General features: G+C 41.6%; 1 protein-coding gene across 3 annotated transcripts in view; it reads left to right on the top strand.

Moving 5' to 3' along the window:
- The window catches only part of EFCAB11 (EF-hand calcium binding domain 11), a 129,512-nt gene that overhangs the window by 14,456 nt on the left and 89,489 nt on the right, over nucleotides 1-25,567 (top strand). For 2 of the 3 annotated variants that reach the window (XM_090272114.1, XM_090272115.1), the window contains exons 4-5: nucleotides 1,049-1,150; nucleotides 2,498-2,588. In XM_090272114.1, coding sequence (XP_090128240.1) covers nucleotides 1,049-1,150; nucleotides 2,498-2,588 — 193 coding nt within the window. Of the gene's footprint in view, nucleotides 1-1,048; nucleotides 1,151-2,497; nucleotides 2,589-5,137; nucleotides 5,924-25,567 lie in introns of those variants that run through there. The other variant, XM_090272113.1, reaches the window with a different exon arrangement.

Genomic DNA, 25,567 nt, shown 5'->3' with positions numbered 1-25,567 from the left:
TGCGCGCGCGTGTCCTCTTTTCCCCTGTTTCCGGGGCTTGGCACCTGCCTGCACACAGTGGGGCCTGAAGAGCTGTGAAAGGCTCATTTCAACGCATGAAGATAGATAGACATTTTTAGTTTCTAAATCTTTTAACTGCAAGTAAGAAAAACATAGGAAATTTGAGGAAATTATTTTCTATGTTTTTTTCACCATTGGAACTATTTTAGAAAGGGAATGCTGCTCTGTATCACCTCATCCAAAGGAACGGGGTACACGTTTTCAGAAATCGTGGTGTGATTTGGGGCTATTTTTAAGACAGTGATACTTTTTTCTTTTTTAATGGAAATCCTGAGGTATAAAAATGAACTGCTTTTTTTTACATATTTAGAGCTCAGGTCACTAAAATGTTTAAATTCTTGGCTCCACTCTTTAAACCTATTAGAAAGATCACATTATAAATCATTTTAATAGACTTTGTAAGCACAGTACCCAATCTCATATGATCACGCTGGGCTCTTTTATTATGAGAATCCCGGGAAGCAGAGCCCGAGGCTGCAGAACAGTCATCGCTGTACCCAGGGCTGGGGACCGTGCCAGCCCTATTGTTTACGGAATATTCCCTCCACTTTTATCTGTGGTGTGCAATTGGTATTGACTTTTGAGAAACTTCTTTGCCCCGATCTCCCAGTTGGAAGAAAAACCTACGGTAATGACATCTGGCTAGGAAAAAAGGGATCAAAGCAGCAGAAGGAAAGAAAAATTATGAGACCTTGTTTAATATAGAGTTGGGGGCCCATCTGTTAGATCTGTTGTAGGCAAGTGTGTTATGCTTTTTTGAGGTCAGCATTCCTTTATCCCCTGGAAAACCTAGTGAACTAAAACTGCTAGTGTTGGACCTACTTAGCATTTAGCAAAATGTCTTTTTGACTTTCTAGATCTTTAGAAATAAATACTGTTCATCAAAATTAAGATGAAATTTGGGTTATGCATTGTTTCTGATTTATGTTTTGTGTTTTCTTAAAGAGGAAGGCAGTCATTTTTGGAAAATTTTTTTCCCTACTTTTAGGTATATCACTTGAAGAGTTTTTAAATATTGTAAGGAAAAAGAAGGAAGCTCAGCTATATCGGAATGAAGTAAGACACATCTTCACAGCTTTTGACAGGCACTGTAAGTCTCTTTAAAGTGTTTTGATATTAAAAATTACTGTTAAGACTCTGACTGGTGTGGTTCAGTGATTAGGCATTGTCCCACAAACAGAAAGGTCGCCCGTTCAATTCCCAGTCCGGGCGCATGCCTGGGTTGCAGGCCAGGTCCCCAGTTGGGGGTGTTGTGAGAGGCAGCTGATCGATGTTTCTCTCTCACGTCGATGTTTCTCTCCCTCTCTTTCTCCCTCCCTTCCCCTCTCTCTAAAAATAAATTAACAAAAAAATTTTTTAAAAAGTCTCTTAAGGAACTGTGAATGGGAACATATACTCAATACATCAAATAAAATACTGAAAGTTTATTTTACTGTTCTCATTAGCTGTTACCTTAGATGTTAGTATAAGTTTTTTCTCCATCATGATTTTCAATTCTTGACATTTACCACAGATGAAATAATGTTGACAGTCATATAATTGCACTTATGATTATAATCAGGACAACAAAAGGGCTGGCTCTGCGGGGTACAGGTTACGAGCTTCCTGTGGCGGTGTGGGAGACGGTGGCCTCTCCTTCGACTCCTGCTTTGACCCACGAATTCCTGGAGGAATTCTCTTGCCACACCAGTTGTGGCTGACAAGGAGTGACTTCAGACCCCCTATGGCCCACAGATCTCACACAGGGTGAAAATACCTACGGAGTCCAGGCTCAGCATCTTGGCTGCTATTATGGTTTCCCTTTCAATATGATTATATTATAGTTCCAACACGAAGCAAGAAAAAAAGTGGATCTTGAAGAATAAATTGTTTGGGCCGTTTACAGACACTTGAAGCCTGATGCTGTTACTACAGTGCATGTGTCTATAGTCCTTCTCCTGGGACTCAGAGAATCAGCGAATGGAAGTGACCTTCCAGATCACCTGTGACTGCACTGAAGGACAGTATTACTGGATTCTTAAGTTCTTCCAGGGAGACCATCTCAGATTATCTTACCTGTAAAATCAACTATAAATTACTGCTCTTCTATTAAAAGCGTATTAAAATATCATGCAAGCCCTGACCAGTGTGGCTCAGTTGGTTGGGCATTGTCCTGCAGAGTAAAGGGTCACCAGTTTAATTCCCAGTCAGGGCACATGCCTGGTTTGTAGAGTTGGTCCCAGTTAGGGCACATGCGAGAGGCAACCCGATCAATGTTTCCCTCTCACATTGATGTTTTCCTCCCTCCCTTTCTCCCTTCCCCTCTCTCTCTAAATAAATAAGTAAATAAATAAAATAAATTTAAAAAATTAAAGTATGATGCAAGTTTTATGGCTGAAATACCAGTTCATAAGGTTCATAGAGGTAAATGAATGTTTTATATTTTATTTTCAAATAGATCATGGGTATTTAACTTTGGAAGATTTCCAAAAAGCATTCAAGCAGGTGGCCCCCAAATTACCGGAAAGGATTATTCTTGAAGTTTTCAGGTAAGTCACAAAAATCTTCACATACAACCCTCCCCCACACTTGATTTACCATTTGCTTTAACAAGTTTTCAGTTTTATGGAGAACACCTCTTTAGGCTGAGTTTTCACTAAGGAACATTTTCTTCTCACAGTATATTATCATGATCCAGGAGAGAAATGATTTATAGTTAGCTATTAATGCACTGAAACTCTCAATACTGGGTGCATGCCCACCAGGGAGGTGCATAAGGACATTTTTTAGGGGTGGGAGAGGGACAGGAAGAAAATAAAACTTCTTTGTATATTTATGTAGAGATCAAAAACAGTGAAGCTTTCATATTTAACGTGGATGCTGGGGTTCTTCCATGGTCAGTATTTCATCAGACACCGGCTTGAGTTGTCTGGAGAGAGAGTTGGCGTTGCTTAATGGTGACCCCTCCTTGCAGTGCATGCATACCTGATAAAGCAGATTTGAGGCGTATATTATGTACTCTTTTTGCATTAATTCTGACAAAATGGGCAAGTGGTTTAGAAGCCATCTCTGTTAGGAAGCTGCAGATTGAAGGTGATGTGCGGACGTGAGAAAATGGTGGAGCTGCCCCTTCTCTGTTAGCAGGTGCATGAGTTAGGGCGCAGCACCGCAGCGAGAGCCAGAAAACCTAAAATAACGCAGCTCAGAAAGAACAGCGTGCTTCTCTCTCATGGAGACGCAGGCAGGCCAGGGCTGATTTAATGGGAACATCGTTACAAAGGACCCAAGTTCCTTCTCTCTTGTTGTTCTGGCTGCCTTAGTGCCTGACATCTCCCTCCTACTTCAAGGATTGCTCACATGGCATCTATCACATTTGAATTCCAGCAAAGTAGCAATAAGAGGAAAGGGAACAGAAGATACGCCTCTCCTTTTCAGGCCATCCGTTATCTCTGCTTACGTCCCCATGACCAAAACTGAGGCCATGTGGGACATGTTGTCTTTGCTGTGGGCGGTCACATGCCCTCTAAGTTTCTGATACTGAAGAGGAAGGAGAGAATGGATATTGGGGGACATCTGGCAGGTGTTCCCATTTGGGATAAAAGTAATTTCATGAAATATGACCAGAAGTCAGCCATTAGAAATTATCAAGTAGGTTATTTGAAATAAGGATTTGCACTCGCTGTTATTAACAGTGACATATATGAAATTTGTTTGCTCCATCATTCACAAGCAAGTCATCGAACAAACTATTGAAGGACAGCAAACAGGTAAAGGCACATGTAGACAGAGCGCCACAGGACAACAGTGCTTAGATGATTCTAGAATAAGAAGTTCTTTGTCGTAGCATCTTTGTATACACTTTGTGATCAGTAATGAATGTCAAAGTTTTTCTACCACACAGGGTTGTTTGAAAAAAAGAACGAAGAATTGTTACTTCATTTTCTTTTTACCAAAAGATAAGTGTCCAAATTTGCTCACCTTTATGTGTGAAGGTCATCTTATAGAAATGACATGACCTACCTCATAGGAAATTTTGAACAATACACTTAAATACAGCCCTTCAAGGTAGAAGCAATATTTTAACAGAGTGGGGAAGTACCTGCTTCTCCAAAGAAACCCGCGATCCCGGAGAGCATTTTTGGAAATGGGTATTTAGAAATTTGATTTTTTTAAAGGTGTGTGTCACCTATTAAAACCCTTCACACCTGCATGTTTAATAAGTTGAAAATGGAATGTTTGATAAAGTTGAAAATGGAATGTCCTAATCTGGTGAAAAAGAACCTTACAAAGTTTCAGTGGTTTTAGAACACAGTTTTTAAAAATATAAAAATTTGATAGCTCTCATAAGCTTTCAAGAGCAACTAATATCAGGAAAAATGGACATTTACTTGCTGAATGTCAGTTAGCAATAACAACAGAGTAATAATTAAAAACAACAACAACCCTAAACCTTTTCCTTATCGGAGGATGGAATTAAAATCTGAGGTGCCATGATGTCCCTTTTCCGTTCATATCTGTATATCTTCATGACATGTCTCTGACAGCCATTAAAGTCAAGTATTAAAACAAATTGCTCGATCACAAAGGATTAAACTCAGATGTTCAGAAATAATCAAGTGCATTAAATCATGTTCTTGATAAATATGGTGAATAATTTCTAGTGACAGCAGAAAGTCATTTGCTATTAATGAATTAAATATTAGCATCTTTAGTTTAGAATTTCTACATTATGTTTTATAATGTACATAATATAGTAACATAGTAGCACACGTGCATATAACCTATCAATAAATGTATTCATAGGCCCATACATCTTATCTTCTCCAGGATTATATGATCAAAGCAGTTTAGAGACCACGGCAATATACAACCAAACAAGGCATTTTAGTTCATTAAACACGCCCTGCTCAAATCTCCTTTGTGTTAATTTTTTATAGCACTATAATTTCTAAGCCAGAATAAATGATGCATGATAAGTATTCAATGAAATTGTGAAACCAAAAAGGGAGAGAAAAAATATTTTTTCCAAATGTGAATCAAAGTAGGTCAAAGAAAGAGATGTCTAACTTCCACACATATCTCTGTTTTAATGGCGCAGTTTTCAAGAAAAAAGGAAATCAGTAATGCAAAATTACGTAATGTTTCTAAGGTCGGACACTCGCTTTTTGAGAAGCTTGGGTGGCGTTTGACTTAATCGACCAGCATAAAAGGAGTTCATTACCCGTGTCCGCAGTTACCCAGAAAAAAGCTGGCATCTGAACATCACTAAAACCAGACAACTAAAGAGGGAGGCTTCTGGTTAGAACACAGTCATCTGCGCTTTTAATGACTCAAGGAGTTTTCATCATCTTCAAATCGTAGACTGCAGATCCTTCCCAAAGAAACTCCTACAGATCAAGAGCTGCCTCTTTCAGACTTTCATTTTACAAGCTAAGCCAACAAAGCCCAACAGTAGAACCAACCAGCCAACCAAAGCTAGCGATTCAGAAAGACAGGCTTGGGGCATAAGGCATCAAAGAACCATCTTATGATTCTTGATAGAAACACTGGTGTGTCATTGATTAAATCGGAGGGCATTCCAAGGACGAAATGAGAGACGTTTTTATTCAGGTTTGCGCATTGTTGCATAACTACTTTGGTTATGTCTCCTTTAGTGATTTTTATAATGAATGAACGCAATGCTTTTACAGTGTATACAGTCAGGGTTCATAACATTCACATTCTGTTCGGCAATCATCATCTTTTTCGTTTTATTGTTACTTGCAGTTAAATGGATTCAAAGGTCACCTCCAGGCCTTGTGCCACCGTTTCTGTGTAACTGAGGTTGATCCTCTAGTAGGGATCATAAGAACTATCTTCCCTAGTGTCTTTCATCTTCAAAAATGATTACCTGGGCTATTGTCCTGGAATAAAAGTATATAACGGGTTGAACATGAACAGTTTTGTGTCACTTTCTTTCTCTTTGAGAACACTGATTAGGCTTATGTTGGAAGTCCTTTTAAATTTTTTGTTAATTTCTGTTTCATTTGCTTGTTCTGCTCACCCTGTCTCTTGCTGTATTTTCAGCAATGTCTGTTCTCCCTGGTGCTGCCTTCAATATGGCATACCCCGCCCCTCCCTTACAGTTTTATTTTTTTCTTACGTTTCTTTCTTGAGTTGTATTTGCTAATGTTTCATTTCCTTTTGTTATTTTGCTGTATCTTGCTATTTTATATCTCCGCTGAGCTTTTCTATTTCTACACTGAACTCTTGTTTTACGGAGGTACTGCTTGCTTTATTGGGAGAAACAATGATTTTTGAGATTGTAGTATAAATTAAGGAAAGCAACTTTTCTACTGAAGAAATGGTTTTGAGGAACACGTTACTTTCTTAAACCATGAGATGATATCTTGTGTAAAAAACAAAAGTAAAAATTGGTACTAGTTTGTTATTTCTAAGATATAAAATGTTTAATATTTGGATTTCAAAATTTGAGATTCCTTTCAGTGTTTAAAACACAGTTTCCACTTAGAGCCGATAATCATGATTTGTATATTTGTGTTCTAAAATAACTGTGTTTGCATAACTAAAATAATTTTTTCTACCCACTACAAATGGCAGGAGTTCAAGAGGTATAAGAACTGACAATACTGTTCATACAATGGAATCAGTGTGAGATAATAGGCTGTTTCTAGTACAAAAAGGTTTAAAAACTTTCCTTTTTAATATTAATAGAACTTATTGAAAACTTTGTCATGCTACCTTTTTTTAAAAATTTCAGAATCTTCAGTGACTCTAGCGGGTAAAGTTAAAAATATTTCACCTGGCTGTCCAACACCTGGTCGCCTTCCAAAGCTCATATTTCATTGTTAGTCCCAAATTCCTGCGTTTTCCCTGGCCGAATACTTGCTCCTGTGAACGTGTGATGTGTACTTAAACTTGAGTCTGTTTCCCTTGCTGGCAGTGCGTTCTCTACTCCCTCTCTGTCCAAGTTAGACCCCTCTTTTCAAGGTCCTGCTCAAGAAAGCTGTTCTTTCTTTATATTGAACGTCCTTGTCTACTTTATGTAAATTTTGGTTGTACTTAACAGTTGTGTATTTTTTTCACGCACCCACCTGATGAAAATGTAGTGTTTAGGGCTATTGCCATGAACTCCTACAAGCTCTCTGAGTTTATGAGCTTTATCCGCGCCTTCCACTGTACCCAGCGTTTTGCTTTATGTGTTGTAATACTTAATAAATAAGTGTCGGTCTGTTGTCACTCTAAATACCAGGTGACAGTAAAATTCTCACTTAGTTTTCTTTATGGGCTGATTTACTTATAAGCTAAGAAAGAGGACATTAAAATGTGCATGCGTCTTTGATGGCCTCTTTTTGCTTTATTTCGGGGACATATTCCATCCGTGATTCAGCCTCCGCTGTCATCAGGAAGCTGGCTGAAATTCCATCCCTGGCTCTGCCTGCCAGTGGCCCCCTGTGGTGTTTCTGGCTGGCGTGTTTCTCTGCACGAGGTTTACTTCTCCACCCCGAGGGGGCCTTCTGCATCTCATTGTGAGCGCTGCAATGCGCGCATTCCCACCACCCGCCGGCTGGCGAAAAGCTCTGGGACTCTTCTTCAGCTTCCCAGCCATAAACCAAAACATGGATGTGCAGAAAGCCCACTGCCTGACCCGGCACGCAGGGCTCTGAGTGTGCAGGCAGCTTGTCAGATACTAATGTGATATGGAAATACTGAGGCACCAAAATGCTCTCCAGGCACGACAGGAAGCATTTCAAGTTATGTCTGATATTTCTGGTGTCAGAATTCCATTCTTTGTGGTACATGGGAAAGGCAGAAAAACATGGAACATGTACTTCTTCTTTTGGGAGTATTTAAAATTGGTTGATGGTAAAAGCATCATGACTTGTTGACTAACACATTTTGAGTGTCAGAGTGTCAATGGGGCTGGGGGCTCAGGTAATTTTAAGAGAGAGTCATGGATATTCTCTTGGCAGAAAGATTCATATATGCCTTACATCGCATCATTATAGAGGGAAGGACTGCCAAAAGCTTGGATAAAACGAACAGACTCTTCTGTTATGCCGAAGGAAAGATAGTCGTGCAGAGTCCAGGGCCCCGTAGGAAAGTGATTTCGCGTAGCATTTCCTTTGGCAAATCATTTGCACCTCTTTTGCAGTGGTATTCCTGTGTTCTTTAACTTCCCGTAATTCCTTTCTGCCAGTAGCTGACATGTTACACATTTCTCGGGCAATCTAGCGAGAATTTCCTGGTCGTCATTTTGTGCCTCAGAATGATTCTCTTACAAATGGAGTCATGTGACCTCAACAAAATTGCAGTTGTTATAGTGAGGACCTATTCTGGTGAATACGAATGTTGATCTGTAAGTATCTATATGCTCCTGCGTATAGAAAGACTAGGAATCCTACCTTGTTCTTTGTGACCATATTTAGCAGTCACTAGCTATACTCGGTGTGTGAGTGGAATGGCCAAAGAAGTAGACTTCCTGGGTTTTCAATTTTTATCTTACAAGTTTGTGTATTTTCTTCGCAGTGGTAATGCCTTCATTTTATTTCAACTGTTTTGTTTCAAATTTTTATTGTCAGAGTTTCCCTTTTTTGTTTATCCTTTTGCACGTGATCACTTAAGGGAGAGTGGGTTTGTGTAAGCTTTTCAAGATGACCTCAGAATTTCCTTCCTCTCGGAATGAAACTGGACTCTAAAATTTCAGCTATGGAAATAATTATATAGTCTAATCATTTTAAGAAAAAGTTTGTTTTTCAGAAGATTCTTAGTGCACGTTGTTCCGTGGACAAAATTTATATCCTTGCGTTTGAGCTTAATCCTTTAACCGACATCCACTTTAGAACTGGTCATGCAGGAATTAAAGCTCAGAAGCTGGACCAGAAAACAAGTAGAATGATGACTTTATTCCATAGATTTCCAAACAGAATGTGCTATTTTGATTTCTGCAGTTAAGCTAACTTAGTTCATGCCATCAAGGATATATTATTTCATCTCTTTCATATCAGGGTGCCCAGATATTGCAACTCTGATGTTAAACCCACTCAGATGCAAATTCTACTCATCCTTCAAGGCACAGATGTTAAGATATTTTTCTTGAAAGCTGGTCCTACCCCCTATGCCCTACCCACCACCTTCCAACCCCCTAAAAGGAAATAGACTCCAGCTTCTGCTTGAAACTCCAAATCTATCATAAATATCTTCCTTGTTTATACTTATACATAGTTTTTGGTGTACACATATTATTTCCAGTCTTAGAATGTGAGCTTAACATGAGCAAGCAAACTAGGGTATTCATCCTCACGCTGCCCACAGCACAGCTTGTGCGTGTTGAATAGATGGCTATATTTTATGTAAATGAGGGGCTTAAGTAGTAAACATGCTTTTCATTATGTATTTTTGTTTTACTCTCCAAATGCCGCACTGGCGCCATATTGAGGTTACGTAGAGCAGTAAGCCCCAGGAATCGGGAGACTGGAGATCTAGTCCCAGCTCTGCCACTTGCCTGACTTCCCCCAAACACTGCACTTCTCTGGCCTGCACTCCCCTCATGTCAGAAACGAAGATGTCACCGTATACGATCTGGCCGGCTTCTTCTAGCTCTGAAATGCACTGAGGGGGTTATCTATCACAGAGAGTGGTCTGGAAGTCTCCTTTATTTTCTCTGCATATCACAGATATTATTCAGAACCTACCCCAGTGTGAATACAGATGTGGTCTGCCAGTGTGACAAAACCTGCTCTGAAGAGGAAATTACTGGGTTTGACAGCTACCCAACTAAGGGTTTAGTTTTTGAAATGTCACTATAACAAGTGTTATGGCCAATGTACCCAATTTCTCATCTACATATATGGTCAGATACGCCGTTCCTGCTGTAGTAGCAGGAGGCTGTTTTAATCCAACTGTCACTTAAGCAACTGCTGCCATGGTTTCTTCCTTAGGACCAAATGTTGCTAACCCTTTCAGTCATCCTTGACATTATTAGTAGCCGCCCATCATGAATGTATTCATGCCATTTTCCTGTATGGAAAAGGAATCCATTTGTTATGTTTTTCTTTTGTGGTAGATAGGTAACTTCTGGGTGAAAAAAAATCTTGATAATATTGTGTGTTGTATTTATAAAATAAGAAAAACTGGTACTTAGTACAAGAAATTTCTATTTTATATGAGATATTTAAATTAACATTGTTTTCAGATGTCAAGGAAAAAATAGGGTCAGAATGAAGAGTTTCACTTGAAGGTTTTGGTTATTCTTCGAACAAATAGCCTAAAATCAGAACCGAAGCTGCCCAGTACTATGTTTTTATCTATGACATACTGACCCATGACGGCACTACCTCACGCCTGTCCATCTTGTCTCCTCACCTCCTTTCAGCCGTTCTCCTCATCAGCCTTCCTTGCATAGATGCATTCTTGTCATTCAAAGTGCCCCAAAGGCCAGCGGCATCAGCATGAGGGAGCTCACTAGCAATGCCTCATCTCAGGCCTCGCTCCAAATGTACTGAGTCCAATGTGTTTACTTTAATACGATCCCTGGGTAATCCACATGCACATTAAAGTTTGAAAACCACTGGCTACCCTTCTAGTTAAGTTTTGGATAATGAGAGCAATTTAGCATTTCTTTTGAATGTTACTTCTTGACTTCAATAGCTCTTCATTGCCTACCAGATGACAGCTAGGTTCCTTAGCCTGGCGTACAAGATCCCTACATCCAGAGAGACCTGGCATGCCTTTCCAGTGTGTTTCCCAGCATTTTTTCAAATCAAAAACTCTACTCCACACTTCTTCTTCTTCTTCTTCTTCTTCTTCTTCTTCTTCTTCTTCTTCTTCTTTGGAAGCCACAATGTTTTTAGTTTTTATTTTTGTCTTTTATTTTACTCCACACTCCTGACACACTTGCCTGTCTACTGATCTTGTCTTGTTTCTCTTGTAGCATTTTTGCTTCTGCCAGGTTCACTGCCCTCTCTTCTCTTCCTCTGACTTCCCCATCCACATATCTAGGTGGTATCCACTCCTTAGATCACAGCAGCCCAAAGAATTTCTTTCTTCTTCCTAGAGCTCCTGTAGCACTTGCCACGTGAATGCAGCTAATAGTGGTAACCAAAATAACGCTGGCCACTGACACTAAGTAAGTAGTATGCACCAGACATGGTGCCGAGTGAATCCTTACAGGGTCCTCACGGGTTAGGCTCTGTCCGTTCTCATTTTACAGAGGAGGAAAAAGCCCGGAGGGGTCACCAGCTGGTGAGTAACGGAACCAAGATTCACACTGAGGCAGGCCGACTTCCAGGCTGGTGCTGTTAATCACTGTTTAGTCCCTTCTCACTTCCTTTAACGGTATAAACGTCCTGAGAGTAGGACCCATGCCTTTTTATTGCCAAACGCCTCGCATAAATGTAAGGATTCTCTCTGCCCAGAAATGCTCCTGATAGACCCGTTGCGTAATTAGATAGCTTTCCCCTGTTCACATGAATTGCTTTGGTCTGGGTTGTTATCCTTGAGATGTCACTTGATTATCTGCAATATAAACAAAGGGAACTGTTTACAAAAATGTACAAGAGAAGCTGATGCGACATTTTTACCACACGGAACTGCAGCAGGCCCCCCAGTTCACAGTGCTTTGGTGGGAAGCCTTGCATTAGGCATGTGGCCTTTGGAAGACTGTCATAATCGCAAAGTGTTTTGCCAAGTAAACTGGAAAAACAAAATGCATTGAACATCAGTAAGTAGGGTTTTATTGTTTTGACTGGGACGGGAGTGCTAAACTGAATTCATGACTGTCACTTTAGGGGGCAGGGTTGCTTGTTGGCTCACGGGGCACACCCTTTAATCAGCTGCCGTGAGTTCCGCAGTGTGTGTCACTTGCAGCTTGTCTGCCCTCTGTGGCTGCAACCTGATGCTGGCAGAAAATCAGGGCAAAATAGTAAATAAGGGCGCTACAGACTCCGCGTGGTGCCTGTTAGGTCCTGCTCTTTCCCTCGCCTCTGCCTGGCCAGGAGAGACAGGACAGGCACTAACACTAACAACCTTTATCTCCCCCTCATGCCAGCCCCCCCCCCCCCCCCCCCCCGTCTTCTGCCCATCACTCACCTCTAGGCCTCTCCCACCCACCTGACTTAGGATTGTACAAACCCAGAACCGGCTCCTGGTGGTTAAACACAGCTGCTGGACTCTTGTGTTGGACCCCATCTTTCTCCTTCCTCTGCAGCATCCTCCCCATTCCCACCGCTAGTCTCCTGAACTGTGATTGAGACCCAAGGGTGTTCATACACTTTTCCCTCCTTGTCCTCACTTATAACCCAGGCCTCAGGCTGGGCATCTGCCCAAAGGCCCCGCCTTGGGTCTGACCAGCCTGTAGGGCTGTACTCAGGGCCTGAGCTCTTAAGTGGGCTCTGGTACCCAGACGTGCTCTGGCTAGCCTGAGACCCAGAGCGAGCTTACCACATTCCTGTCTGCGAAGCATCCACCGGCGTCCTCCCCAGACACTCTTACCATGGTCAGTTTCCCTCTCCCTCGCTCACCAAGCATAGCACCAGAGAGACTGGCAAGCTCTGTATCTACCTTTTGGGATCCTGTTGCTTAAATCCCCTTCTGCCGACCTGGATTCTCCAGCTGCCTGTCCCAGAGTGGGACCAACCTCTCAGTTAAGACAGAAACTCTTTTGCCTACTTACCGAAGAGTTTGGACTGCCCGAGTCCATCTGTGCACCATTCCCCAGCCCTGGGCCTGTGTGATTCTGAATGCTTCCCTTTTTGTGCTGAGGTCTGGGATACCTGGCACTCGAGTCATGGAATACGCCGTTGCCGTCCAGGAGAACTGGAACTCACCTGTCCTTGACTCCTTAGCTCAGGGATGGCAGATAGTTGGTATGTGTGCCATCACCATCTCCTCCTATACCAATGGCCTGCATTCTTCTGATGAGCCTCAGAATCCTTCTAGGTATGACACCCCAAGATAGTTCACTAGCTTTGCAACACACGGTGAGATTGGTCTGCTCTCTGCCATGCTTGTACCAAAGCTTTCCCGCTGCTGTGCATTGCACATGACCTTGCATTCTGCTTCATGGACAAGGTCATGGCCCCGGCCTGGGTTTTCTTTCCTGGCTCTTTTGATTTAAGAATACCACTGCTTAGTAACAGTGATATAGGAGATGGAATTTACAGTCAAAATAAAATGTCTAAACCCATTTAGCATTATGTGTCATTCAGAAATCATGTTAAAGAACATATTTAGAAAGAAAAAAAGTTACAAGATACTTTTCTTACCCCAAGTCTTCTTATTAGGATTCCTGGGTAACCCACTTGTGATTCCAAGTAGAAATCCTCCTGACTTGGGGATGGCATATCGAGACTGTCATCCAAGGAGAGGAGAGAGCAGGAGAAGAATCTCACACTTGTTGCAGTTTTGCAGAAATGTAACTGTTTCATGGAGCGAGAGTAGTCACTGAATATAAGAATGTATGAGTAATGAATAAATAAACAAGCAAAGGAATAGAACGAGGTTGATCAAAGTTTGTGTGTTCAAATTGTGTGTTAAATTGGGTAGAGCAGCAGCTGGCCCTTAATTTTATCTGGGCCTATTACAAATTGTCTTCTTTACTGGGTTTTCAATAGCAGGTTTAGACTCAGAGGCTTTAAAAAATATGAATTTGACCATACATTTGGATACAGGTTTAAACTTCTATCATAAAACCATTACCGTAGTTTTAAACTCTGGGGGAACTTTCTAAAAGAACCCTGGCATCAGAGCCAAATTCAGTTAATCAGGTGGAAACTTTTTCCTCTTGTACATTGTCTAGTAGAGAAGTTTCTGCAAATTTTTATAGGGTGGCATTTATTCTGCTGGTTACAAATTTGGCATGACAACAAGTAGCTCGATGTCCTTTTCATAGACAACTTGTATCCACAAATTGGTTGTTCTGGGGAAAATAAATTGGACTTCTTCCGGCATACTTATTTTCACAGATTGAGTTATTGTGCAGAGATCAGATTTGAAACCCCGGGGTTCAGTTGTGCTGTGTACTGGTATCCATTGCTAGAGATGCTTCGATTAAACATGGAGGAAGGATACATAGCAACATGTAGCCACATCTCAGGTGGCAGGATCCCTCTTTAAGTCAGGAATCTTGGAGGGAAAAGCTCAAAATGTTTTAACTGTGAAATTCCCTCCTCATTTCTATTTCCCATTAAATTGATGCCTTATGTAGACACTGCAGGCTACTATAGCATTCCATACCATTTACTTTGCTCTCTCTCATTTTCCAATTTTCATTATAGTTCTTAGTTTTTGCTTTTGGAGTGTGAGCTTATGGTAGAATAAATGATATTAGCTTCAGTGGGTAGATATTGTTTTCTCTAATGACTTCCTAACCATAATATACCTTCGTATGTGAAAAATCCAAAATGGATTATTATTTATTTGACTGACAAAGTCATTTCTAATTTTATTTAGGGACTGAAGTAAATTACTGTGCTATAAATTAAATGTGAAACAAACGTGTGATCCTCTCTTAATGAACAAAGCAGATGGAGAACCAAGCAAATTTGTAGTAGATCTCTTCATCCAGTTGGTGGTGCTAAAAACTCTGATAAGAAATTAATTGGAAGGAGAGGGCATTAATCTGGAGCCTTTCCTAATAAATACTATTTTATTAGTTTTTTAAAAATTAGTACCAAAAATACATGCCCAGATTATTGCATCTTCTAATCTTAGGAACCAAACCAAATCTCTTTGAAGGACAGCAGAATACATTTCTGGTAAACTGTAAAGATGTCATTGGCTCTCATATGATTCCGCTTCGTCAATTGCATGTTGTGAAGCATCTGGCTTCATCCTGGAAGTGGCCTTCAGCCCGCTGTCTGGGGAATGGAGGTGTGCTAGAGCGGTATCCCTGATCCTATTTAGGTGCTGGGGTGAGAGTGAAGAAATATTGATTCGTGTTAGTACTACTATTTTTTTTCTTTCACCACTAATGTGCCTTTTAGGGGCTAGGTCTGTTTGTTGAACCCTTTTTAGCCCTTTGTTTTTTAGCGTCCAAGAAGTCCAATAGAGAGCACTAGTCTGTGGTTGAGTGTGTCCTGAGAGGCCGTCAGAAACCTTGGATCAAAGAGAGCAGTTTTTCAATTTCCTTACATATTTCATAACTTGTCCCTTAGTCATTTATATAAATTCTTTACAGCTCAGTTTTCCCAATTTGTAAAACAGGAATAATTAACATCTATTCCCCAGAGTTGGTGTGAGCGTGGAACAAGGGACTCAGTGCTCTTTGGGTGGTGTTTACCTGTCGTTCCCTGGTTTGAGCCTGCACTTACCTCCAGAGGGGGCAGGGCCTTGGGACCGGAAGTGCTCTTGCTGTGTGATCAGGCCTCATGCATTCACTAAGGAGAAGATCTTCCTAGGTTGTCAAGTCCTGCAAAGATTTTGTACAGACTCACACAAGAGATACCTAATTATATCTGGTTCTCAGGTACTCGCCTGTCTGTCCTGAGGATAGCTATGTGTTGGTCTGAATTGAGGAAGGGAACACAACATTGCTGAAAGGGGTAACAAAGGTATTACTCAGAGCTTTTTTCATCCATTTATTTGTCCCACAAACTTTTATTGAGCATCGCTCTTCCTAAGACGAACTCGGGCAGAGCCTCAAGACACCTCCAAGAGCTGCAGGCTGCTTCCCACTCGGCAGCAGTTGATAGGCAACCCTTATCTACGTAACAGGAAGATTATTTAAATTTACATAATTTTTATATTATAAAAATCAGTATAAAATTGTAAAGTTTTTTTAGAACTTTCTATGAAACTTTTATTAAGTTTGTTTTATGAAATTTTCCACAGCATATGCTGTGTTTGGAAGGTTGAAACAAGTGCAGAGAAGCTTCAATAGATAGGAAAATCATAAAACTCTATTAATTAGGTACTTTAGTCAGTATAGCCTTTAAAAGTATAACAATGTAAGGTATATATTTTTTGAGGAACAGCACAGATCTCATCTTTGGTTAGATCTGATTGGGAGATCCAGATCTTTGAGATGCAGGGATTCCAGAATCATGGAGTCAGAAGGCGCAGAGACTTGTTCGATCACAGACACCGTCTCTCTTCTACTATGGCTCAGAAAATGGATGGCTTACCCAGGGTCACATAGACCTGGGTCCCAACTCGAGTCCCCTGACCCCCAGCGCAGTGCCCGTGCATAACTTTTTCATCTTAACTTCTCCGGGAGAAGCCATTTTCAGCGTAAATAAAAACAAGTGCATGCTCGTTCAGCCTTAATGAACTTCCACACTAAACACGGAGGATCATTTCGGCCCAGCTGTCAGAATGAGAGCTCCGACTGCATCCAAGGCAGTTAATTAAGGTGCTCCGATGCGCATTCCGGTGCAGAGCTCCAGGGAGAGAGAGCCCGCCCGCACGGAACGGGCAGCCCTCCGCCGGAGCCCAGGAGCGCCTGCGTCTGCGCCCCGCAGACGCAGGCGGCGTTTCCATCCAGCCTCGGCCTCGCCCGCTTCTCGTTTCTCGCTAGATGAATGGCATCCTGTGCCGCAGGTGTATTAGTAATTTCTGAGTTCGTTCCTCACTGAAAGTGACCTCATTGTTTTGTGCTTCTTTTCCATAATTACACAGTAACAGGAAAATAAACCAGCCCTGGGTACAGCCCACAGCAGAAATCTTGTGCTTTTTAATTTTTTTTCCCCAGAAATCTTGTGCTCTTTATGCAAGTTTGATTTATAGACGGGCACTGCAGAGCGGAGTGACTATGAAACATTCATCTTCCCAAGGCTGGTTGCCATGGAAACCAAGTACACAGAGCAGTGTCATTCCGGTCCTGGTGATGCCTGCAGTAGTTTATTCCTTTGTTGTTCTCGTTTCTTAAGCAACTGCCTAGCATTCTTTCATCATTACAGTTAATCCTGCACACGAGTTTTTTATCTTTTATCTCACGCAGAAAGCACTAAAAATGTATGAGAAAAATAGGGGGAATTTAAATATTTTTTTGGCTTTAAATACGCATTTGTGATTTTTTTTTTCCTCCCTCAGTTCCGTCAGAAAATAGGTCAAATTTTTTAAAAAAGCATATATTAATGTACAGAAATCTCAATAAAGAGAACAATGTAAAACTCGAAGAAAAAGCAGTGCTATGCTAAGGAAATTTTAAGAACTTCAGATTCTCAGGTGTCCCAGTGTTTGGAGCTAAATACGTCTTATTATTTTGGCTCCTACCAACCTGAGCTATATATTATCAGTTCTTTCGTTTTGTTTTGCTAGTCTCTTTAGGGGTTTGAACAGCCTAAATATTTGCTGGATAGATATAGTAATATTAAAGAGTTGGGGTCCTTTCTATTTTAAAGGCTAACAAAGTTCAAGAATTTTTTACAGTCTAAATGAAAGGAATTCTTAGTCTTCCTTACTATTATTTTTAAAGACTTCATCTGTGGGGGCACGTCCCAGCTCGGTGGAAACTCTCTGTCCAGCAGAGGTTTCAGGATCGCAGCCGAGGAGAAATGAGTTGACTCAGATGCTGATTTCTGTCTGGGAGGAAGGGAGGTGGCAGTTCTCTCTAGAGGAGAAGAGCCCCAAACTCCCTTTTCCCATGCTTTTTATCGAGAAAGGCATGTATGGGAGCGTACATTCAGGATACTTAAATCACCAATCAGCTTCAATCACTTAGATTATTCTCAGCAACTACTGGTTATAGATAACAATGCAAGGAACACAGTGAACATTCTAGATCGGGGTTCAGTGAACATTCTGGCGTCAGATGACCACCAGGTGCAGGATTTCATATGTTTTCTGGGCTTGGATCGTGGACATTCTATTTATGTTAAGCAACTGATAAGAAAAGCAGAACAAGCTTCAAAGCATAGTACGCATTCCTTACCAGAGCCCTCGGAGTAGTTATCGGGTCATGCCTGCCTTCTAGCCTTCCTGGTTTTCCAGTCAAGACTTACAGGCCTTATTCAAGGCCTGGCTTGTGGTGAGGCTACAGTTCCCAATATGACGCAAAGCAATCCCCCACATCCATCTTATCCCAGTTTCACCTAGCATAGTTCATAGTATGTACTGTGTCAGCAGTTGGTAAGTCCTTCTGGCATAACCCTGTCTGGGTCTAAATCTCTGCTCCTTGGCTTATTAGCTGTGATCTCTTTGAAAAGTATCTCCACTTGCCTTGGCTTCCTTATCCGTAGAGTGAGCAGCTATAAAATTAAGATGATAATGGATTGTTGGGAGGGTTCTCAGAGATAATTCATTCGAAGGGTCTAGCTCTGTGCCTGGCACCGAATAAGTGCTCAGGCAGGGGGACTGTTTTGGTGGCGGTGATGGTTATTACTACTAGGATTACTGCTCTTAGTACCATGACTACTCCAGGCCAAAACTGAGTGGAGAGCTGAGCTCTAACCCGGAGAGCAATGCCAGCACCCAAGTCCAGGACTCTGTTCCCAGCATCCAGGTTCACAGATAATTGCCCATGCTTTGTTTTACTTGGGCCAGATGGACTGGTTCGTCTCTGCGCTTTAGATACTAGGATGGTCGCCTAGAGGTGTTTACAGTGGTCCCCTTATCTGCACATTGAGAAGAGAAGGCTGCTGCAGATTTCTCATCTATGACCTGGACTTGTTTCTTACAGCTGGGGGTGCACGGGGAGCGAGTGGGCTGCCCGAAATGACATCTGATCTGCTGCCTCTCCACCCCATGCTCCCTGTGTCCCTCAGCAGTGGCTGCAGCCTTCCTTCAAGCCTTTCTGGAATTGAAGTTTTCCGAACTGATGGCGGAAGCACTCTTTGTTGAAATTCACTCTCCTTGGCAGCCTTCCAGAGTGCATGGCAATGCCTATTTACTGGATTTAGCTTTTGTTTGGTTAGCTTTGTATTTTATCTGTATTGCTTTGTGCAGTCCTTCCCCCCCACCCAATTTTCATGTTTAAATTCCTTTGACTTTATTTCTATTTATTTTATTAGCTGTCTTCACAGTATTGCTAAAAGTTGTTTGCCTTAAGCTATCACAAAATGAGTAGCCTTAGATTAATTTGTCTTGTTTTCCCCCATGCCTGATCCATAGCATGTGGACGAGGTGCGCTTCCGTTAATGATTAAAACAAAATAGCCTTGATGGTTTCCCCTTTGCCACATCCTAATATATACACCTCAGTACCTCCATTCTCTTTATTTAATTCTTGGTTTTTCTCTGTCCCCAGATCAGTAGGCTGACGTCAGTTCTTTAAAGAGATAGTAGTGTACTTTTCTGAATCCTTGGGTCCCCCTTCTCTGTCGTTCTCCTTGCTTCTCCCCACGAGAAGAAACTCCGGAGTCAGATTCTCATGTCTTCCAAGCGAAGCTCTCGACACTTGAAGTGATATGGGTACTCAATAGACGTCTATATTCTTGTGACTACATTGGACACACTGGATGTAGCTTTCAAGTCGTTGCCTGAAATGTAGACATTCTCTAGATATTTGGTCATGTTTCTGCATCCTCCCTGCACTCTTGATTATATGTATGGTCCTCACCTCATACTTAACGTGCAATATACACTCTTGTCTCTGTGCCATCCAATTGCTATAGGAGGCGGCTCTGCTCTGTGCACTTGTCCCTTTGACCTTATATTGTTCTTGGTTTTGGTAAGAAATATGTGTCTGTATTTACTGCATTATAGACACTGGGAATACTCAACAATAAACAAAACAGACACTGCCCTGCCCTCTAGGAGCTTATAGTCTAGTTGGGGAAATAGGTAGTTAGAATCCAAGAGAGTTAATCCTGCAAGATGACCACAAAGCATTGTGGGAATATATAGGAAGGACCGGGAGGGAGTCCCAAGAAAGTGGTGCTAGTGTGAGCCCTGGAGGATGGAAATAGCCAGGCAAAGAGAGGGAGAGTGTGTTCTGGTTGATAGGAGAGCCCTTTGGATAAGTGAGCATTGTTCAGCAGTGTAGCTAGTCTGCTCCTGAATACACTTGTTTTCCTTTGGGTGGGTGGGTGCGTGGGGCCAGAAGGATAAATGCAGAGTGATGAAATTGGAGAGGCGGGCAGGGACCAGATTGTGAAGAGCCTTGTAAATTGTTGAGAAGTTTGGACTTCCTCCTGAGGACACTTAGAAGCCATTGAAATGCTTCATCTGATCTCCTATGGCGGTGTGGAGAATGGCTTAAATGTGACAAGAGTAGCCTCTCTCTGGGTTGATCTCAGGGACCACCTTCCCAAACTTACCATCTCCTTATCCCTACAGTCCAGCTCAGCATGTCCAGCTACTTGTTTTCCTGATTAGCACAAAGGCTCGTTCGAAACTCTGGCTCTCCTTTTCTAGCTTCCTGTCTTGAAGGCCAGCTTCTCCCAAGCTTCTGGCTGGCTCTTCCTCTAAAATGAGCATGTCATTTGGAATATCCGCTGGGTCTCCCATGTTACTGTTGCCAGAGAGTCCATTGCTTTGCCTATCAGCTTGGATACCCTAGGATTTGGAGTCAGCCTCCATCTAACCCAAGCTCCTCTGACCCCTGAAGTTCATTGTAAGTCACATGGTTGGCCCTTGCTTCCCAGCCAGACCAGACCTGCCCCAAGAGAATTCCTCTGGCCACTCGGGCCCTCTAACTAGCAGCTGAATATCCTGGGTATTCCACACTGATACCCTCTGCACACCCCCTGCCCCATATTGGACAATAAATGTGGGGAAATGAATTAAAATGAGTTGAACTAGCTAATAGACTTTGGGAAAGTTATTGCTCTGTGCCTCAGTTTCCTTATCTGTAAACTACAGATATTAAGAGACTCTACATCACAGGGTTGTTTGGAAGATTGAATGAGTGAATGCATATAAAAACACTACTCCTGGTTCACAGACACTCATCTTTATCAGTGTTTTTATGAAGGTGTGTAGCTATCCTAGAGAAAGAGACAGGAGAACGTAAAAGGCTTTGCCTGCTGGAATAATTTGTCACAGCCAAATGGATATTTATCTTGAAAGGTCCACTCCCCTTTACTATGGGTAATGGAGAGGTGACAGCAATAATACACCCTGCCCAGTTGGGGGTACATATCAAATGGGCTTTATTTTATATCTGAGGTTTCATTCTGTGCTGATTTTGTTCCAGAAGTTCTTAGTTTTCATTAAGTGAAATAAGCTTTGCATTTCACAAATTATGTTTTATCCCAAAAGGCAGTCATGATATTTGCCTCCACTTTGCAGTTTGGGCCTCCTAAGACCAGCCTTTCCTCCTTAATAATAGTGACAGTAACAGCTACTAGTTGATAAGGCAATGGAGGACAACTCTATATGTTGATTTATTCCACAAATAGTTACTGAGCAAATGCCATGTGCGAGACATTGAGAAAGGAAGTTTTGGGGCCACAAATCAGGCAGGGACAGTCTCATGGAGTGACCATAAGGTAAGGATTTAATTTCAGCCAGGGCCATCCAGGAACTTAATGACTGAGTTATGTTTTGTAGAATCCCTAGAAGGAAAGGCATCCAGGGAGAGAGGCAACAGCCTGGACAAAGTGGATAAAGGAGGGGAAAGGTAGTCAGTAAGGTAAGTAAGTAGACATGAGGGAGTGATCAGAATACCTAACACATATCAAGTGCCTCCTGCCTGCCAAGACCTGTTCTACCTGCTCTCTTGTCTTAATTCATCTGATCCACACAATAATCCCCCGAAGTGGCTACTGTCATCACCCCCCTTTTACAGATGAGGAAACAGGCCCAGAGTGGCTGAGTAACTTGGCTGAGATCACATTAATGATGGGATTTGGCTTTGATCCAGACAGCCTGACTCCAGATTGGAAACACAAATAAACATGCCCATCACGCAAGGGAGGATCTTTGTCTTTCCCTTTCGTATCTCTCCCCATGGGCACCCTTGAAAGGGATTTTGAATCTCTTTATCAGTCAGATCTATAGTTTACAGATTTCGAAGGAAATCATTTTCTTTAAGGGCCTTTTTCCAGTTCAATTTCAATAGAATAAAGATCTGGACAGCATATAAATTTTCACAGTCAAAAATAGAGCTATATAATCTATGGCTATAACCCTTTTCATAGACCAAAGGCTGTGGCTATATGAAAACACTAGCTGAATTGTACATTTTCCCCCTTGATTTCTGACAATTTGGTCATAAAGTCTTTTGATAAAAATATCAAAAAAGAACCCCCTCATACTGCAACACTGTTAAATGTGACTGCATTAATGGCAAAAAAAATCCATATTTTAGACTGTCCTGAACTGTTTAAACATCATAATGGGAAATATTTATGGCTCAATAATTGAAGTCCACATTTCTCAGAATCTACCTATTCAGCTCAGCCTTTTGTTAAACCCTGAAACAAATAAAAAATTGACTGCTTGAGTTTCTCTGTGGCTCTTTCTTCTTCATTGTGGAGTCGTGGCGTGTGCATGGGGCTGTCGGTCAGTTCTTCAGGCTCAGATCCCATGTCAGGGGGAACAGACTTGGGCAAGTCTACTAACCTCCCTGGATTTCAGGCTCCTCTTCTAAAGGACTTGTTTCTAGCTTTAAATACCTTGACTCTCTGTTTCTATACCTTTTGTCTTTTGACTCTTTAAAGAAAATTATAATTAATAGTACATATGATCTAATGACAAGAAAAGAAAAATTAAATAATTTGGTTTCGTCAATTTCATTCAGCATTATTTAACAAACGTTTATTAATCACCTACTGTGTACATGATAAATATCTGTGTTTATCACTTCCCAGTATGCTAATAATTACAGTGTTAAATTCTTAGACTTACCTGAGGTTTACCTTTACTCAGTTTCTCCATTGCTAATGTCCTCTTTGTGACTACATGATTACTGTAGAATCTTATACTGTTGAATGTTATTTTTTTAAAATCCCAAACAAAGCAAGACAGAAACCATTTATCTCAAAGAGATCCCTCGGCATTTTGAAAATTATTATGAAGTCATATGTAATATTTGTCTTTCAGTTTTTTTCAATGTACAAAAGCCTCATTTAAACCTACCGGGTAATGCTTCTTAGGAAAATGCACAGTCACAGCGTGGACCAGTGGCGCACGGATAACATATCTGTGGATTGGAAGATTCTAGGAAAAGCCATAGCCATCAAATGTTCACATCGAATCCTGATGGGTCAGCTGACATACTAGTTTTAATGGTCTGCTGTGATAGATTTGTCATAGAATTGGAGCCTTCTTCAGGTTATGAAGTGCCCAGACCCAAACGCTGTGGAAAATTTATAAGGACTGCCATTAGAATAGAATGTTTTAAATTATCTGTTGTATTGAGAGAGAGAAAAGAAAAAGACCCGATAAGAGGTTTATCACATAGTTATGAGTTCAGGTGACAAAAAAGAGTTATTGGGCCATTTGTCAAACGATAAACTGGATAACGATGGCAAAAATATCTGTCACATTTTTAGTGCTTTAATGAGTGCCAGGTATTGCCATTATTTCGCTCAGTCCTCACAATAACCTAACGAGTCGTGCCATATTATTATTTGTTTTACGGAGTAGAAAACTGAGCTTGGAGAGGTTAGAGAATTCTCCCAAAGTCACACAGTTAATAAATGGCTGAAAATGTTTCAAGTTGCTTGTTGTCACCTTGAGTTCATCATATTTAAGGTGAGAGTCATTATCCTTGTCCTGAAGTCAGCTCTTTCTTTTGATTTCTGTCAGTGATACCATGACTTTCTCAGATTCATTCTTGCAGCCACCACTGATTTTTTTTCTTCTGTCTTTGCTCCGAACCATTCAATCTCCAAGTCCCTTTTCTTGTGCAGTGTCTTTTGGCTGTCAACCCTCTTCCCGTCTATCACCTTCGTCCGGGAGTCTAGGCCCGGTGTAAGCATCCAGCCTAAAGGTCAAACTCCTTAACTCAGAATTCAAGGCTGGCTCCCTGCTGACTCCTACCCTCCTCTCAGGTTCTTCTTCTTCTCTCCTAATTGATGAACTGGTTCCCTAATCACATCATACCTTTTTTTCCACGTGGCCCCTTTGCACTTGGTAACTCCTTTCCGGGATGTACCTTCCACCTCACCCGGTGAGGTCGGTCCCCTCCTCTACTATGCGTTCTGATCAGTCCTCTCCTCAGCGACCATCCGTCCTTTTCCCACCTGTGACAGTAGTACCTGTGTCCCTCATTTGGCACTAAGCATATGCTGCCTGCCCAGCGTTGCAGTACCGCACTCCCCATTTGTGATCTGCTCAGCGGTGCCCAGGGGCGGGGCCTAGACCCCACACAAACATCTGGGGCATTGTTGTACACACGGAAGTGCAAGGTCCCATGCCCCGTCTGCATGGGTGAGGATAGAAGTTCTTATGGTAACTATCCTAAATCTCTCACATTAAACTCGTTGAGTTAAGATCTCTCATGAATCCCCCAAACTTTCTTACTCAGAGACCCACTTCCCTGGAAGAGGACTACACATTTGCGGGGGCTGGTTGGTTGTAAGGAGGGTCACAACTCCCCGCCCCTGTTAGTAAGCCCTGTGCAGAGTGGCTTGGCCTTCTTTCTATCAAAAGGTAGAGTTTATTTCTCTGCTCTTTGAATCTGAGCTGACTTTGCGATTTACTCTGACCAAGGAATGTAGCAAAAAGTAGCATTTCACCATACCGGAGGGTAATCTTGGGAGTCCACCTCCTCCCCCTGCTAAGGATCCCATCTGACCCCAGGCCTCTTGACCCATCAGCCACCGAGTTGCCCCACTGTGTGCACCCTGGACATGAGCTTCGTTTGAGGTGCTTCTTTAACCGCAGTCAATGCATTTTAAAGTTTACATTTCTATAGAAATGATTTTAAAAGTAGATGATAAATAGTGGTTATTTACATGCTTTAACACATTAATTCTGTTTTGTCTCTTACAATTTCCTGAACATAATCCAAAGCTAACATTGATTTTTAAAATGCTAATATTTTCACAAGTCTAAATTTAAAAAAACCTCGTGTTCTTGGTGTGCAAACACCTGGAATTGCCTCTCCCCTTCTCTCCTACCCATTGCATGGAAACGAGCTCTGTATTTGCCAAATAGCAGAGCAGCCTTTCCTTGACAGTGTGTATTTCACTGCTGTGCTCCTGCAGGAGCCCAGCGCCGTTTTCTTTCACGGAAAATGAGGGTGGCATCCGGGAGTATGCGTGTTTTTTCTTTTTTTCAAATGCATGTAGTTTTAAAAATGAAACTCCATTTCAGACAGAATGATGTTTGCTTTTATACAAGTGGGATATTTTTTATGGTTCTGAGGCTGTACAAAATAAACTAATAAAATAGAAACAGACTCACAGAGAACAGACTGACAGCTGTTGGGGGGGTGTTGGGGGGCTGGGTGGAAAGATGAAGGGATTAAGCGAAGAAAAAACAACTCATCGACACAGACTCATAGTTACCAAAAGGAAAGGGGGTGGAAGAAGTTAAAGAGGGTAAAAGGGGGGCAGATGATGATGGAATGAGACTTGACTTGGGGTGCTGAACACACAATACAATATACAGATGCTGTACTATAGAATTGTACACCTGAAACCTATATAATTAACCAATTTCACCCCAATAAGTTCAATAAAAAATTTTTTTAAAAC

Source organism: Furipterus horrens, unplaced genomic scaffold (assembly GCF_987537825.1).
Source record: "Furipterus horrens unplaced genomic scaffold, mFurHor1.1.pri manual_scaffold_3, whole genome shotgun sequence".
NCBI classification, from domain to species: Eukaryota; Metazoa; Chordata; class Mammalia; order Chiroptera; family Furipteridae; genus Furipterus; species Furipterus horrens.
This window is presented reverse-complemented; position numbering and strand designations above follow the sequence as displayed.